At 55.7% G+C, this 15,460-nt stretch overlaps 1 protein-coding gene across 5 annotated transcripts in view; it reads left to right on the top strand.

Annotated features, from left to right (window-relative positions):
• The window catches only part of Ptprf (protein tyrosine phosphatase, receptor type, F), an 89,082-nt gene extending 75,076 nt beyond the window's left edge, over positions 1–14,006 (top strand). For 3 of the 5 annotated variants that reach the window (XM_005410662.2, XM_005410670.2, XM_005410663.2), the window contains 14 exons: positions 991–1,106; positions 3,720–3,752; positions 4,485–4,582; positions 7,710–7,833; positions 7,962–8,137; positions 8,822–8,941; positions 9,160–9,314; positions 9,939–10,224; positions 10,325–10,503; positions 10,714–10,840; positions 11,057–11,182; positions 11,475–11,629; positions 11,736–11,871; positions 12,345–14,006. In XM_005410662.2, coding sequence (XP_005410719.1) covers positions 991–1,106; positions 3,720–3,752; positions 4,485–4,582; positions 7,710–7,833; positions 7,962–8,137; positions 8,822–8,941; positions 9,160–9,314; positions 9,939–10,224; positions 10,325–10,503; positions 10,714–10,840; positions 11,057–11,182; positions 11,475–11,629; positions 11,736–11,871; positions 12,345–12,413 — 1,900 coding nt within the window. In that variant the 3' untranslated portion in view covers positions 12,414–14,006. The remainder of the gene's footprint in view (positions 1–990; positions 1,107–3,719; positions 3,753–4,484; positions 4,583–7,709; positions 7,834–7,961; positions 8,138–8,821; positions 8,942–9,159; positions 9,315–9,938; positions 10,225–10,324; positions 10,504–10,713; positions 10,841–11,056; positions 11,183–11,474; positions 11,630–11,735; positions 11,872–12,344) is intronic. The other 2 variants (XM_005410664.2, XM_005410665.2) reach the window with 1 other exon arrangement.
• Positions 14,007–15,460: the final 1,454 nt, after the last annotated feature.

The raw sequence follows: 15,460 nt of genomic DNA on the forward strand, positions 1-15,460 counted from the left end.
TATCCCTGTGCACCTCGGGCCAGCAGGGAGGGACGGTGCTCTGACTGGAAGCCTTCTGGCCTGTGACTTTAAGCAGCAAATCTTCCGGTCAGCACTGCAGGCTTTCCAGTTCGTTACGAGTCCTCATGGGCACGAGGGCCAGGCTGTGTGCTCTCCTGAGTGTTCAACTCTGGACCCTCTGTAGATGTTCCCTTGAGTCCACAGAGCTCGCCAGAACCCTCCCCAGGCTCCCACCTCTCCAGGAAATTTTCCAGTTGCTGCAAGAGACCATCTGACATACACATACTGGAGCATGCTCACAAGTTCCTTTCCTGGCATATGTGCACAGACCACAAGCAACTCGGGGTGTTGTTCAGCAGCTGGAACCTGTAATCCAGTGGTGGTGAACCCATGGCACATGTGCCACAGCTGGCTGGCTGTTATCATTGAAAGCTCTAAGAGGCTCACCATCACTCCTGTAGTCCATCTGACCTCATCCTTCTAGATGGGGGAGCAGAAGCCAGTAAGAGAGGACTCTGCCTGGCTGGGGTGATGCCTTCTTAGTCCCTGCCCTGCTGCTCTAAGCATTGACCCTTATAACTCAAGATCCAGACAGTTGGGTCCCAGTGCCCCATGGTGTTTGTGTATTTTCTGTGTTACTTGCATGTTTATTCCTGGTGGTTTCTGCTGCCTGTGCTGTGGCAGTCTTAGGGATAGCAGCCACTGCCCAGCAGTGACCTGGCTCCTGTCCAAAGGAACCACTGGCCTCTGCAACCCCTTCCCCCTCAGCACTGCTCCTTCCGTCCGCTCTACACTACTGCTGTGTCCCTTCTCCATTCCTACCCTGTGTTCTGTCACACTGAGGCTGCTCTGCCCTGGCTCCTCCATGCTCAGACTCCAGGATGAGGTGGGGTGGTGGCAGGGGCACAGCTATAGACATGGGGCTTGGTGGCAGCCAGCTGGCTTTGGCTCGGACCTTAGGTTCCCACCAGCCGTTCTCTGTCTCTGTAGGAAAAGGACCCATTCGCCATCATCAAAGGATGAGCAGTCGATTGGGCTGAAGGACTCCCTGCTGGCCCACTCCTCCGACCCTGTGGAGATGAGGAGGCTCAACTACCAGACCCCAGGTAGGGCGCTCCTTGGCCTGCTTTCCTCTGGCCTAGTCAGGCCGGAGGCTGTGTTCTGCAGGTCCTGCCTCCCCACTGAAGGACCCCAGCTGCATGCCCCCATTTATTGCTGCTTTCCTTCTTTTTTGTGCTTCTCTTGGGACTGAAATGACTCAGAGCTCCGTATCCAACAGCTAGACAGGCTCCCTGAGCTGAGTATCCCCTCAGGGCAACAGAACTGCCTATTAGCCCGTGTGCCTTGGGTCAAGGTCTCTGCATGTGGGCTAGCGGGAGCCTCCAGAGACAGGTCCCCACCACAACATGACCCTCCACACAAAAGAGGCATGCTGCAGTGAGAAGTGCCCCACCAGGCAGCTGTGGGGCACGAGGGGCCCACACCTGGCCCTCCCGGAGGCCAGTTCCGAGTCTGCCGTGCAGGGACAGGGCCCCCAGCTCAAGGCTTGGTGCCTGCCCTTTCTCTGCAGCCACTTTCCTGTGCTGTCCAACTGTTTTTCTGCCTCAAATGACACTCCTCCGCTGGTGATACAACTCGGACCTCAGCTCCTGGGAGAAGCCCCCACTTGGGCTTGGGTATCTTTCAACTCCCAAAGCCATTACCCCCATTGTGATACTGCTCACAGAAGGCTGAAGTTGCCTCAGCCACCATCTCTGAGCTCTGTGGCACCAGGAGCTGTGTCTCCTTCACTCCCTTCTTGATTCAGCACCCAGTAGGTTGTTGAGTGTCTGAGATTTTGAACACTTACGGGAGTGAATGAGTGAACTAACGCGCGCACACACAGTGGGTTTATGTACGTAGGAGCTGGGTCTTGCCACATATCAAATTACACCAAAGCTTAGTGATGTAAAACAGTAATAATTATGTATTATCTCTCAGTTTTTGAGAGTCAGGAATTCAGACAGGGCGCAGCAGGAGCAGCATCTCTGTTCCAGAATGTCTGGGCCCTCAGCTGGAAGACTCAGAGGCTGGGAGCTAGGATCTTTTAAACCAGAGGTTGGAAAACTATGGCTTGTGGCCAAATACAGCCCACCACCTGCATTTGTAAATAAAGCTTTCCTGGAACTGAGCCACCCCCATTCATTTCTGTGTATGTGTATGCTGCAAAGGCAGACTTAAGTAGGTGCAATAGATATCGATGTTGGCAAAGCCTAAAATAGCTACTCTGTGGTCTTTCATAGGGAGTCTGCCAACCCCTGGATGGTAAAGACTGGTTCATTCAAGTGGCCAGTAGTTGATGAGTCATCTGGGAGCCTAGTAGGGCTGTCAGCTGGGCCATCCACATAAGACCTCTTCATGTGGCCTGGGCTTCCTCACAACATGGTGACTGAGCCCCAAAGGCGTGTGTCCTGAGAGACAGCATGCCAGGCAGACCTAGCGGGTTGTTGCAATCAGCGTGATTGAATCTTTGAGGAATCCAGGCATCAGGCTGGTGGCACCAGAGGGCAGAAAAGCCTGCTCTGGGAGGGGTGCCACTTATGCGAACAGTATTCAAGGAAGGAGATGGGAAGAGGCTCCTTGGGTGGAGGCACTGCATAAGCATTGAGTTATGAGCCCTTCAGCGTGGCTGCAGCATTGGAGCCAAGAAGTGACCGGAGGTGTAGGCAGAGCTCCTGTTGGGGGGATGCGGGGGTTGGGAATTCACCCAGGGAGACACTAAGGTCTACACTAAGGGAGTAGGAAGGTCCGAACTGAGCTGTAAGAATCTTACTCTGGCTGCCGTGAGAACACTGAATTGAAGGAGGAGAAATCAGGAGAGGGGACAAGGCTGCCAAGTAGGTAGAAAGTGGCAGCTGGGACAGAAAGAAGGGACAGACATAGGAAGCATGACGGAAGCGAGGGGCAAGCAGGGCTCAGCTTAAGTCCGTACAGGGTCTGTGCTGGCCTCCAGGCAAAAACCACTCGTGTGGGAGGTGCTGCCAGGCAGGTGGGGGTCATGGGCTTTTCCAGGCCAGGAGTGGGAAGAAGTAGCCCAGGAAGATTGGTGCAGCGTTAAGGCAGAGCAGCCTGACAGAGCGGGGCACAGGGAGCACTGTCCCTGAAGCTGGGCCGGGAGAGCTGCACGTGAGGAACCAGAAGATGCAGAGCGGTGGGCCACCCAGGAGGAAGTGCCGCCGGCTGTGGCAGCGGGAACGTGCAGGGCCTGTGGCAGCCTTGTTGCAGGATTTCTGGGATTTGAGGGGTAGTGAAGGAGAATGTGGAGAAACCCTTTCCATGGGCCAGGTGTGAAGGGTGCAGTGGTAAGGACAAGAATGTGTGGAGGAAGAGCGGAGAGGGGTGTGAGACCCTTAAAGGATTTCTCGCTTCCAATGTGGAAATCATCTAAAAATAGCCAAGGCCAAATTTTGATACCACACAGGACAAGGGTTGGTTTACACTTCATATTTGCTCATAAAAGAGCCTTGAGAGGCAACCTAGGTCCGTGGGGCTCATATCTGCATTGGTGGGAGACAAGGGGACAAAGGTGGCTGCAGTCCCAGGGCCTGGCCCCTCGCTTCCTGTTGTCCCTGCACACCGCCCGGCTCCTCGCCCTGCGCTGTGTCTGATCCTAGCCGTGCGACCAGACAGGTTGATGGGCTCAAGCAAACCCTGCTGTTTTTGGTTTGTTTTCTCTGCAGGTTCCAGTGCCCCCAGTTGCCCGAATATCTCAAGTTAGTTTTCAAAGTTTCCGTGTTTGGGGAAACTTTGGCTTTGGTGTCTGTTTCTACTCCTCTACTCTTTCCCCTCGTTGCCTCCCTCTTCCTTGTGCTTCCCCCCTTTCCTGTGCCCCCACCTCCATCCTCCCCTCCTCTCTTCCTATCCGGCTTTTCCCTCCCGCCTCCCCGCCCCTCTCACCTCCGCTCTCCCTCTCAACACCTTCCTGCTTCCTGTCTCCTGTCTTCGTGTCCACGTTTTGCCCCCATCTCTGCTCTTCCTGTGTTCCTCTGCATCACTGCCATTGTCTCTGTACTTGGTGATGACTCCATCTACATACTCGGTGACTTTTGCCAGTGTGGGGCAGGAGGGCTGTCCCCAGGCAGGTGTGGGATCCCAGACTCTGTCCTGCAGCTGCAGCCGACCTGGGCTCACAGCCCCAGCCTGGGAGGGAGGATGCCTCTTGTTCCTCTGGAGTGGACCTGCCAGGCAGAGCCCTGGTGCCCCTACTCAGCACCATGTCCACCTGGACATGCTTCCATGTGCTCACGGCACACACACCTGCCCCCTCCCACCCCCAGCCCCTGTGTGCTCCCTGCCCCGCCGCCGCATGCGCTGCCGTCTCCATACTGTCTCCAGTGCTAAGTGCTCCATGGTCACACATGTTCACCTGTGCACACACACGCTGGGCTGTCTCCACACCCTCCCAGGCCGCACAGTGACTGCTGCCATGTGCCCTGCCTCCCCAGGTATGCGAGACCACCCACCCATCCCCATCACCGACCTGGCCGACAACATCGAGCGCCTCAAAGCCAACGATGGCCTCAAGTTCTCCCAGGAGTACGAGGTGAGGTGTCCCTCACTGCCGCTGGGCGGCCCCGTGCAGTGTCCATTCTTGCCCAGATTCCACTGCTCTAGGCTTTGCTGGTGCAGAGAGGAGGGCTAGTGGCAGTGAGGTTCAGCTGGGGAACGCACCTCCTCAGGCTCTGGGCCCACCCGGCCCCATTGTGGTCACTCTCTGACCCCAGGGGTCCTCCGGAGAGCTGTGGTTGCTGCCCAGACCCGTGCCTGGGTGCGTCCAGGTGGACATAGGCCTCTGTAGCTGATCTCAGTGCCTGCTGCAGACTGGCACTAGCAGGGCACTGGGGTCATCTTGCACAGGGCCCTCAGTCTTACAAATGGTCCTGTTACTGTCTCATCCTATAGGTGAGGACGTGGGGCTTGGGGCGTGGGTGACTTGCCCAGGGCCAGGCAGTGGATGAATAGTGGAGCCAGGACTCCAGTCCAGGCCCGCCTGACACCTGCGCCCTACATCTTCATCACTCTTCACACACTTGGGGCCCAAGACAGCAGGGTCTCTGTCTTCCAAGGTTAATTTGTGCCAGTGAGGGGCAGATGGGCTGTCCCGAGGCAGGTATGGTGGGAACCCAGCCTCCCTCCTGTCAGTGGCCCCACCAGGGCTCACAGAGTGCACAGGCCCTCCACATACTCACCTCCAGCCTTTTACTTTGTTTTGCATTTTGTTTTAGTGTGTGAGGTTTGTTTCCTTTTGTTTTTGAGTTGGGGTCTTGCTGCATTGCCCAGGCTGACCTTGAACCTGTGATCCTCCCATCTCAGCCTCCCAAGTACCTGGAGTTACAGCTGTGTGCCCACTGTGGCATTGACTTTTCCCTGCTGGAGGCTCAGACTTCAGGGTTGGAAGGCTTCTGCTGTACCCCTAGCTGGTGGTAGGGAATGGTTCTGATTGTCCCCAGGCTGTCTGGCTAGGCAGGTCTTTGTTAGAGAATGAGATAATAGAGGAGACACCTACCTTATCAAGGAAGCACAAGTGAAAATGTCTGTATGCCGCCTCTGCCACTGTTCGTAGCATTTGGCACAGGCTTTAAAATGGGATTGATGGAACGGTGAGGGATGGGTTGGCCGAGGCTCTGGGAGTTCGCTCCCCTTTCAGTCGGGTTCATCCTCAGCTGTGCTTGGAGGATGCATCCAGGGTACCAGAATTGCACTTCCAAGGCCAGGTTACTGAAAGGAAACTGAGCTTGGCAGACAGACAGATGAGCAGGTCTACTGCAGAACAGTGCGACTCCTACCCACAGCGCACCCACCAGGACCACTTTGTGTATGCCTTTCTGTGAGTCAGGAATCTCCTCACTTGGGCTTCCTGCCTACAGCTCTTTATCTGGCCTGGTCTTTGACCCATGTTCCCCTGTGCCATGTCCCACACTTGCCCTTCCTCCTACCGTCTGGGCTCACAGGACCTCTGCTCACAGCAATCCACTGCCACCTGCCCACTCATCTCTGACCTGAGCTTTTCTTCCAAGATCTTCTACCCAGAAGCCAGCACCCCACAGCTCTGTTACTTTCTGTGTTTTGTTACTCACCACACGTTGAGCACTTACGGTGTGCCAGTCCCCAGGGACGTGGAGACAGATGTCCTCAGGGACACATTGAGGGGGAAACACATGCAGACAGGCTGTCAGTGTTGAATGTGTGACTGCACCCATGTGCCCTGGTCTAAACGCGACCGTGGGTGCATAGAGAGGGGAGGCGGCCCAAGGGTTAGGCCGTGCCAGGCTCTCGTGGAAGGAGGCACCAACACCATCCCACAGACAGCAGCAAGGCTGGGGCAGCATTTGGAAGACCTGTGTGCTGGGCTCACTTTGGATTATATCCGTCTGTAAAATGAGGGCGGTACCAGGACCTGCCTCACACGAGAATTACCACCAAAAAAAAAAAAAAAAAAAAGAATTAGATGGAGAAGTAGAGATGGAGGGTTTACCCAGTGCTGGGCTCCCTGTCCCTTGCTATTGAGACTTCGCTCTTGACATTACCACTGTCTGAGGTGACAGAGCATGGGAAGCGTTTAAGCAGGAAATGGTTATTCAGGGTGCGCTTTTGAAGGACCATTCTGACTGCAGGAAGCTTGAGTAGGGCGGGCTGGCTCGGGGCAACAGCAGTGGGTTGGAGAGCACCAGGAAGAGGGGCATCAGGTGAGGGGGATGATGAGAGGGTGTGGACTTGGAGGTGCTGGCCAGGGGTTTTGGAAAAGTGAGCCGTGGTGCTGCCCACTACAGTGGAATCCCAGTGTGTGGAGGGGAAGCCGCTGGGCTCAGCTTTGAAAGGATTGAGACTGAAGGGTCTGTGATGTGAGACATCCAGGTGTCCTAGAAGCTTCCAGGTACCTCGAGGGGAGCTCTGGATTGCAGCTGAAGACAGACCACTCTGGTACATCAGAATCCCACAAGCAGCTAGGCATGATGGTACACCCCTGTCATCCAAGCACTCTGGGAGGCCGAGGCAGGAGGGACACAAGTTCAAACCTATCGCAGGCAATTTAGTGACTCAGTGAGACCCTGTCTCAAAATTTAAAAATGAAAAAAAGGGCTGGGGATGTAGTTCAGTGTGAAGACCCTGGGTTCAGTCCCCCAGTCCTGAAAAAAAATCCTGCCAGCAACAGAGGTTACCCAGGAAAGGTGGTAGAGGGGAGCCTGGGGAGAGAGCTAGAGGAGTCTGTGTCTTCCCTACTGGGAGGGCAGGAGCAGGCGAGCAGGCAGGGAAGCCGCCACAGGTGGAGGAGAGCCCAGCGAGGTGGTGCACAGTGTCCAGAGCTCTAGCTGTTCACTGCACAGCCCAGGAGGCTACTGTTGCTTCCGTCTGTCTGCATTTATTTCCTTAGTTGGGTGCGGGGCCCTTTCCCCTGCCCCCACCCCAGACCGGTCTACCAGACAAATGGATTTGGTGCTGTGGTCAAGGGAGCCTCTCGATCCATCACTTCCCTGATAGGGCTTCGGCGTCTCCTTGGCTGGCGTGGGTGGCACTCAGCCTCACAGCACCATGGGCACATGGCTGGCTGGTGCAGTCCGCAGAGCGAAGCTCACAGGATATGAGCACCAGCTGGAAGGCCAAGTCCCCAGGGGAGGCAGCTGTCCCTTGGCTCCCCACTCAACTTCACTTGCTGCTTCCATTCTGCGCAGTCCATTGACCCCGGGCAGCAGTTCACGTGGGAGAATTCCAACCTGGAGGTGAACAAGCCCAAAAACCGCTACGCAAATGTCATCGCCTACGACCACTCTCGAGTCATCCTGACCTCCATCGACGGTGAGCTAAGGACAGAGCTCCATGTTACCTCCTTGTTTTCCCCCTGGCCAGGGTGGCATCCTCCCAAAGATGTTGAGCGGTCTCAGAGACCCTGGGTTAGTACTTTCCTATGTCCCTTTTATCTGTAGGTGTTCCTGGGAGTGACTACATTAATGCCAACTACATTGATGGCTACCGCAAGCAGAATGCCTACATCGCCACACAGGGTCCACTGCCCGAGACCATGGGTGATTTCTGGCGGATGGTGTGGGAACAGCGCACAGCCACGGTGGTCATGATGACGCGGCTGGAGGAGAAGTCGCGGGTGAGGCTGCAGGGCCCGCTGGGAGGGGCAGGGAGGTCACTCAGTGCCGGGTTCCTGTTGGGCACATTATTTTCTCCCTATGGGCAGAAGTTCCTTGAGGGGTTCCCCAAGTGCAGTTATTTTCTTGGAGTATTGTCGTGGTCCCCAGCTCCTCTGGTGTTTCTGGGATGTGGCATGTTCCCCAGATGTTAGTGGGTTTCTGGTACGTTCATGTGGTTCTCCGAATGCTGTCGTTTTCTGGAATGCTGATGTGTTCCCCAGTTGTTGGCATGTTCCCGGGGTGCCCACGTGGTTCCCAGATGCCAGAGTGTTCCTGGGGCATTAACACATCTCCTAAGTTAATTAGTGGAAAGAACTGCTGTTATCTGCTTTCACACTGCAAAGCATTGACTGGAACATAAAATTTACAGAGCTTGAAAACGGGGCATAAACGTTGTGGGTAAATTTGGCAGAAAATGTGCCTGGTGCAGTCTGGCCTTGAATAAATAATTTTCAGTTACGGCCCTGGTTCCTCCCGCCATTGAGGGCAGGGGTGGTGGCAGCGTGATCACATCCAACAGTGCAGCTGAGAATCAGGGCTGGGGGGCCTTGTAGCTGAAGAGTCTGAAGCTTCTACTCCACTTCCACCCACCTTCCAGTGGCATGACCTGTGCTTTGTGCCCTGCTCTGCCCATTCCTGTGCAGGTGAAGTGTGATCAGTACTGGCCAGCCCGTGGCACTGAGACCTACGGCCTCATCCAGGTGACCTTGCTGGACACAGTGGAGCTGGCCACATACACTGTGCGCACCTTCGCACTCCACAAGGTACAGCCTGCCCGTTGTGGGCTGGGCAGGCAAGCCTACCTGGGTGTCGGAGGGCGGGGGCTGGAGGGCTGGGAGTCCCGCAGGATGTGTGTGACAGGGACAGTGTGCAGTTCCTTCTGGGTCCCTCAGAAGGCTTCTCAGTCCCATCCAAGAGTGGTAGGTCTGAGTCTGTGACAGGCAGACTCCTGATTGCTTCCTCTCTCGACTTTGCCGCCCAGAGTGGTTCCAGTGAGAAGCGTGAGCTACGTCAGTTCCAGTTCATGGCCTGGCCAGACCATGGGGTTCCCGAGTACCCAACTCCCATTCTGGCCTTCCTGCGAAGGGTCAAGGCCTGCAATCCACTAGACGCAGGGCCCATGGTGGTGCACTGCAGGTGAGAGGGAACGGTGTGTCCGGAGGGGATGGAGTGGAGCTGGCGTTGGTGGCACATGCCTGTAATCCCTGCTGTGGCGGGGGAGGGGCTGGGGGGTGAGGACTAAAGCAGGAGAACAACAGGATCAAGGCCAACCTAGGTGGCTTAATGAGACCCTATCTCAAATTAATTTTTTTTTAAACTTTATTTTTTATTCTTATTGTTACTGTTTTTTTAATGTATGTGGTGCTGGAGATCGAACCCAGGGCCTTGTGCATGCGAGGCAAGAGCTCTACCACTGAGCCACATCCCCAGCCCTGTTTTTGTTTTTGAGACAGGGCATCTCTATGTAGTTCAGGCTGGTCCTGAACTTACTATGTAGCCCAGGCTACCTTTGAACTCATGGTGGTCCTCCTGCCTCAGCCTCCTACGTGCCCAGACTACAGGCATGCACCACCATGGCTGGCATTCAAATTAAATTTTTAAAAAGAAAATAAAGTGAAAAGGCCTGAGGTTGTGGCTCAAAAGTAGAGTGCTTGCCTAACGAGCAGGAGATCCTTGCTCCAACCCTCAGTGCAATCAGAAAACAAAAGAGCGGTGGGGGAAATGGGGACCTCCACTCTAAGCCCAGCCCCTACCTCGCAGCGCCGGTGTGGGCCGCACAGGCTGCTTTATCGTCATCGACGCCATGCTGGAGCGCATGAAGCACGAGAAGACAGTGGACATCTACGGCCATGTGACATGCATGCGCTCACAGAGGAACTACATGGTGCAGACAGAGGACCAGTATGTGTTCATCCATGAGGCGCTGCTGGAGGCGGCCATGTGTGGACACACCGAGGTGCCTGCCCGCAACCTCTACGCCCACATCCAGAAGCTGGGCCAAGTGCCTCCCGGGGAGAGTGTGACCGCCATGGAGCTCGAATTCAAGGTGGGGCATGGTGAGCCTCTTGGCTCCAGAGACCTGGGCTGGCTCATGGGCATGACCCCCCAGTGAGAGCCAGCTCTGACGTAACCCTCCCTCTCAACAGCTGCTGGCCAGCTCCAAGGCTCACACGTCTCGCTTCATCAGCGCCAACCTGCCCTGCAACAAGTTCAAGAACCGCCTGGTGAATATCATGCCCTATGAACTGACCCGTGTCTGCCTACAGCCCATCCGTGGTGTGGAGGGCTCCGACTACATCAATGCCAGCTTCCTGGATGGCTACAGGTCAGCATGCTCAGGCCTGTGGCCTACACCTGGCTGCCGGGGGCGGACAACACCAAAAGGCCAGCCTAGAACACCAGAGTGGGCTGGGCAGAACAGTGAGGGCTTCCTGGAGGGGTGGGGTGCTCTGAGCAGGGCCTCAAGGGGCCAGGCTGTCTCAGGGAGGCTGGCAGCAGCAGCACCTCCAGCATGTCCAGTCTTATGTCCACCCAGACAGCAAAAGGCCTACATAGCTACACAGGGGCCTCTGGCGGAGAGCACCGAGGACTTCTGGCGCATGCTATGGGAGCACAATTCCACCATCATCGTCATGCTGACCAAGCTTCGGGAGATGGGCAGGGTGAGCCCACCCCTTCCCCCAAGGCCCCTCTCTCACTTGGTAGCAGAGCCACCCTGGACAGCTGCCCCGCTCTTGTGCTCCCCTTTCACATCCCGGCTCCATGAGCATGGCCTCAGACCTTCCTAACGCCACCTGAGATGCCTCGTTCGAGTCTCCCGAGGCCTGGCTCCCATCCCGTCCTCCTCACCTGACCGTGGGCGTGGGCCCTCTCCACAGGAGAAGTGCCACCAGTACTGGCCTGCAGAGCGTTCTGCTCGGTACCAGTACTTCGTCGTCGACCCGATGGCTGAGTACAACATGCCCCAGTACATCCTGCGTGAGTTCAAGGTCACGGATGCGCGGGTGAGTGTGGCTCTCGAGCGTGGCCACCGCATGGCCTGAGCACGGGGAGGGGCTGCCCACACGGAGGCTGAGTTGGAACTGCAGGTCTGAGGTGAGGGTGCAGCCTGTCTCCCAGGGGCTCCATGTGTGGCAGCTTCGCAGGGGCCGCGTGTTACTGTACTTCCAGCCCAACCCAGAGGGGCTGCAGCCTGAGACACAAACCCTGTCTGCCATGCTGAATGGAGTCATTACGTACTGCAGATGTGTACTAACTAAAAAACACGTTAACCCTGTCCCTTGCCCACCCTCCCAGGATGGGCAGTCGAGGACAATTCGGCAGTTCCAGTTCACAGACTGGCCTGAGCAGGGTGTACCCAAGACGGGGGAGGGTTTCATCGACTTCATTGGTCAAGTGCACAAGACCAAGGAGCAGTTTGGTCAGGACGGGCCCATCACGGTGCACTGCAGGTAGGGCTGTCCCCGTGGAGGGCCGGGGCGGGCAGTGGTCCTACAGGCCTGGCAGCCCTGCTGCCTAAAGTGAGCAGGACTTCTGACGCAGCTGTTTTCTGAGCAGTGCTGGTGTGGGCCGCACCGGAGTCTTTATCACGCTGAGCATAGTCTTGGAGCGCATGCGCTATGAGGGCGTGGTCGACATGTTCCAGACAGTGAAGACCTTGCGCACACAGCGTCCTGCAATGGTGCAGACAGAGGTATGGAGGCCAGAGTGCAGGGCCAGAGTTTCACCAGCAGCCCTCCCCAGGACCCTCGGCTTCAGCCTAGGTTGGACACGTGTCCTTTGTTGCTTCAGATGGGTAACATTGCCTGTTCTGCCTAAAATGCAGCAGAGCTGGGCAAGATACATTCTTTCCTGCAGTAGCTCTGTACTGAGCACTAGTGGTATGCTGGCTCTAGGTCAGAGCTGTACGTAGCAATCCTTAAGGGTGCAGTCTAAGAGCAGATAAACACGATCGGGTGGCAGGAGGGTGGCGGCTGGATTTGGGTATGTGGGAAAGAGGTGATCCTGCAGAGGCACTTTCAGGCTCCCTTGGACATTGTCTGGCATGTGCAGCTGGCCATCAGAGGCTAATTCCATGGCCCATGGACTGCAGCATGGGTGTACTTAGCACAGTGTGGTAAGGATATGTCGTTGCCACCCACACTGACCAGCCTTTCATCCTGGCAGGACCAGTACCAGCTGTGCTACCGTGCAGCTCTGGAGTACCTCGGCAGTTTTGACCACTATGCAACGTAACTACTGCTCCCCTCTCCTCCGCCGCCTCCGCCGGGGGGCTCCGGAGGGGACCCAGCTCCTCTGAGCCATACCGACCATCGTCCAGCCCTCCTGCACAGATGCTGTTGCCAGCAAAGCACAGCCCACTGGGATCACAGCGTTTCGGGAACATTGCCACATGGATCAGAGAGCCCAGAACATCGCTGGGCAAGTGGGTGGCCTGGCAGGCAGGCGCTGCGGCCCCTCTGTCCACCAGGCGCGGCAGGAGCCTGCTTCAAGCTCTCTGTTCAGCTCCACGTTTCTCATGCTTCTTCTCACGGGATGGGGATGGGGGCAGAGGCTCTGTTTTTTACACTAGTGGGGTAGACTGGGGGTTCTAGCCTCTTCCCTCTGAGTTCTTTCTCAAATCCTTGATTACAGAATGGGCTGCTGTGGGGATTGGGGCTCATTTTGATTTCCTTTTTGAGTTCACTTTGGGTCCTTTTCTGTATGCCTTTTACTGCTAACGGACAGAAAGTGCCTTCCTCCTGTGGAGCTGGGGTCGGCAGCTGAGCGAGGCTTGGCCATGGACCCAGGAGGTGGCACTGAGCGGGCTCTTCCAGCCTCAGACAAGATCCTTTTCCAGCCAAATGCAGGGAAACACAGTTTTTTAAGGTTTTGTTTTGTTTTTCCTTAAGAGCCTTTTTTTAGGCCCCATAGACAGTGGTGGGCGGGGAGGCGATAGGAAACACACATCCCGCGTCGTCTGTTCCAGTGTGTTTAACATTCACAGCCCACAACCACAGACGCGTCTGGGGAGCCTGGCAAGGCATTCCTCATCACCATTGTGTTTGCAAAGGTACAGAAACAAAAAAACAAAAAATCACAAAAATTTTAAAAAACAAAAAAAAACAAAAAAAAAAAAAAAAGAAAAAAGTCATCCCCCGGCCTCTGCTTCAAACCCCTGGGAGGGAGGTGGCTCCATGCACCTGGAGTTCCCCGGAGGCCCGCAGACTGGCTGGTCTTCCCAGCACTGCAGTATGGCGGGTGGTGACAGGCCGCGCGTGGCCAAGCAAATGGCACAGGTCAGGGAGCACCAAGCCCCACACACCTCAGGGCCAAGCGGGTCATGGTTGGCCCTTCAGGTCCAGGCCAGGGGACCTCGTAGCACACGTCTGTCCTCAGCAGGGGTCGGATTTCTCTCCCTGGTTTGCAGCTATTTTCAAAGCCCCCTGAGAATCGCTCTTTTCCACTCCTTCGAGATGCCCTCCTAAACCAATGTGGCAGACTACTGGGCTCCTCTCATGGGACTATAGTCGGTCTTACTCCTGGCTTGCTGCGGAGAGGGAGAGGCCTCTTCCTGTGGGCAGCGCTAGATGTGGAAGTGGGGCGGGGCAGGGTGCGTAGCTGTTTTAGCCAAGGACATGGAGATGTCGCCAAATCTAGCTAGGCTGAGTCAAGATCAACAATCCAGGGTTGGTAATGTTGGATGAGACATTCATTTTTACCTTGTGGACGCTAGTGCTGTAGAGTTCACTGTTGTACACAGTCTGTTTTCTATTTGTTAAGAAAAACTACAGCATCATTGCATAATTCTTGATGGTAATAAATTTGAATAATCAAATTTCGTATAAACTGGGCCTCTGTCTCAGCTCTTTTTGAATCCAAAAAATGTGTGTGTGTGTATCTGTCTGTCTGTTTTGGACACAGGGTCTTGCTGTGTATTCTAGGCTTGCCTTGAGCTTGCAAACCGGCAGTGATCCTGCTTCAGCCTCCTGAGTGCTAGGGATTACAGGCCTGCACCACTGTGTCTGGCAGGTGTCTGCACTTTTCACTCGGTAGCTGGGGAGGGTTCTGGAGATTGCCCACTCCGAAAAGGACAGTGAGGCTGTTCTGAGCATTTGTGACAGCACTCCTGGCATATGGCAACTTCAGTTCCAAAGATGTAGCTGCCCAGACCAGGCCAGAGCCCTCATGTGACAGGCGCTCAGGCTGGAGCACATGCTTCTTATGTCTCCGCCCCATAAGACGCTGTTCTGCCACCCTGTAGGTCCTGGGCTCCCTGCCCCAGAAGCAGCCCTCCCCTGCTGCCTGCCTGCCTCCCTTCACTGCTCTGAGGTGGGAGGCCCCACGGCAGGAGACTCGCAGCTCGTGGAAGTTGGCTGGTGAGGGCTCCTAGTGTTCGCAGTGTGGGAACTCACACCAGAGACACAGCATGGCCGCCCAACACCTAGACACACGGCAACATCTTGTGAGCCGCATGCCCTCTCGGCTGGTGACCACGCAAGTCCTAAGGGCTTAGAAAGCCATGGAACTTGCAGCGGTAAGGAGACGCAGAACACGGGAGGAGAAATAAGTCAGTGGTCACTGCACAGGAGGTGTCATGACAGAGCCCTCCCTGACGTGCCGCGGGTGCACTGAGGCAGCGTCTGAATCTGGGGAAGGTGTGCTGGAGGGGTGACAGCTGCATCCTGAGGGTTTCAGAGGGTGAGTAGGGGTTTTAAAAGGAGAAAAGAGCTTTCCTGATGGAAATGGTCTGCGAAGGCTTGTGCAGTGACTCCAACAAGTGCAGTGACTCTGGTAGTGCAACGCTGGGCCAGGGCGCGCAGCCTAGGGGACTGAGCTAACGGAAAAGGGACATGGTGACCCTGGCAGGCGAAGTTCCTCTGCCTGTGCTGGATATCCTGGACCAGCTCCTCCTGAGGGCCTGCCCTGGGGATTACAGGCATGCACCACCATGCCCAGTGGTTTTTTGGTTTCTGTATGTGGTACTAAGGATTAAACACAAGGAAAAAAATGAACACAGGGCCTTTACACCGAGCTACATCACCACCCACCCCCTTTTTTTCTTTTTTAAGGAGGAAAGATTTCAGACCGTAGTCACCTGGCTTCTTAAATTTTTGAGACAGGGTCTTGCCAGGTTGGCCAGGCTGGCCTCTAACTTGCAGTCCCTCTGCCTCAGCCTCACAGAGTGCTAGGATCAGAGGCATGATACACCACCATACCCAGTTCTTTTTTATTTTTTTTTTTGTCTTTTTGAGACAGGGTCAGGTCTCGCTATGCAGTTCAGGCTGACCTTGAATTCACTC

This window comes from Chinchilla lanigera, unplaced genomic scaffold (genome assembly GCF_000276665.1).
Source record: "Chinchilla lanigera isolate Chin_1 unplaced genomic scaffold, ChiLan1.0 scaffold00136, whole genome shotgun sequence".
NCBI classification, from domain to species: Eukaryota; Metazoa; Chordata; class Mammalia; order Rodentia; family Chinchillidae; genus Chinchilla; species Chinchilla lanigera.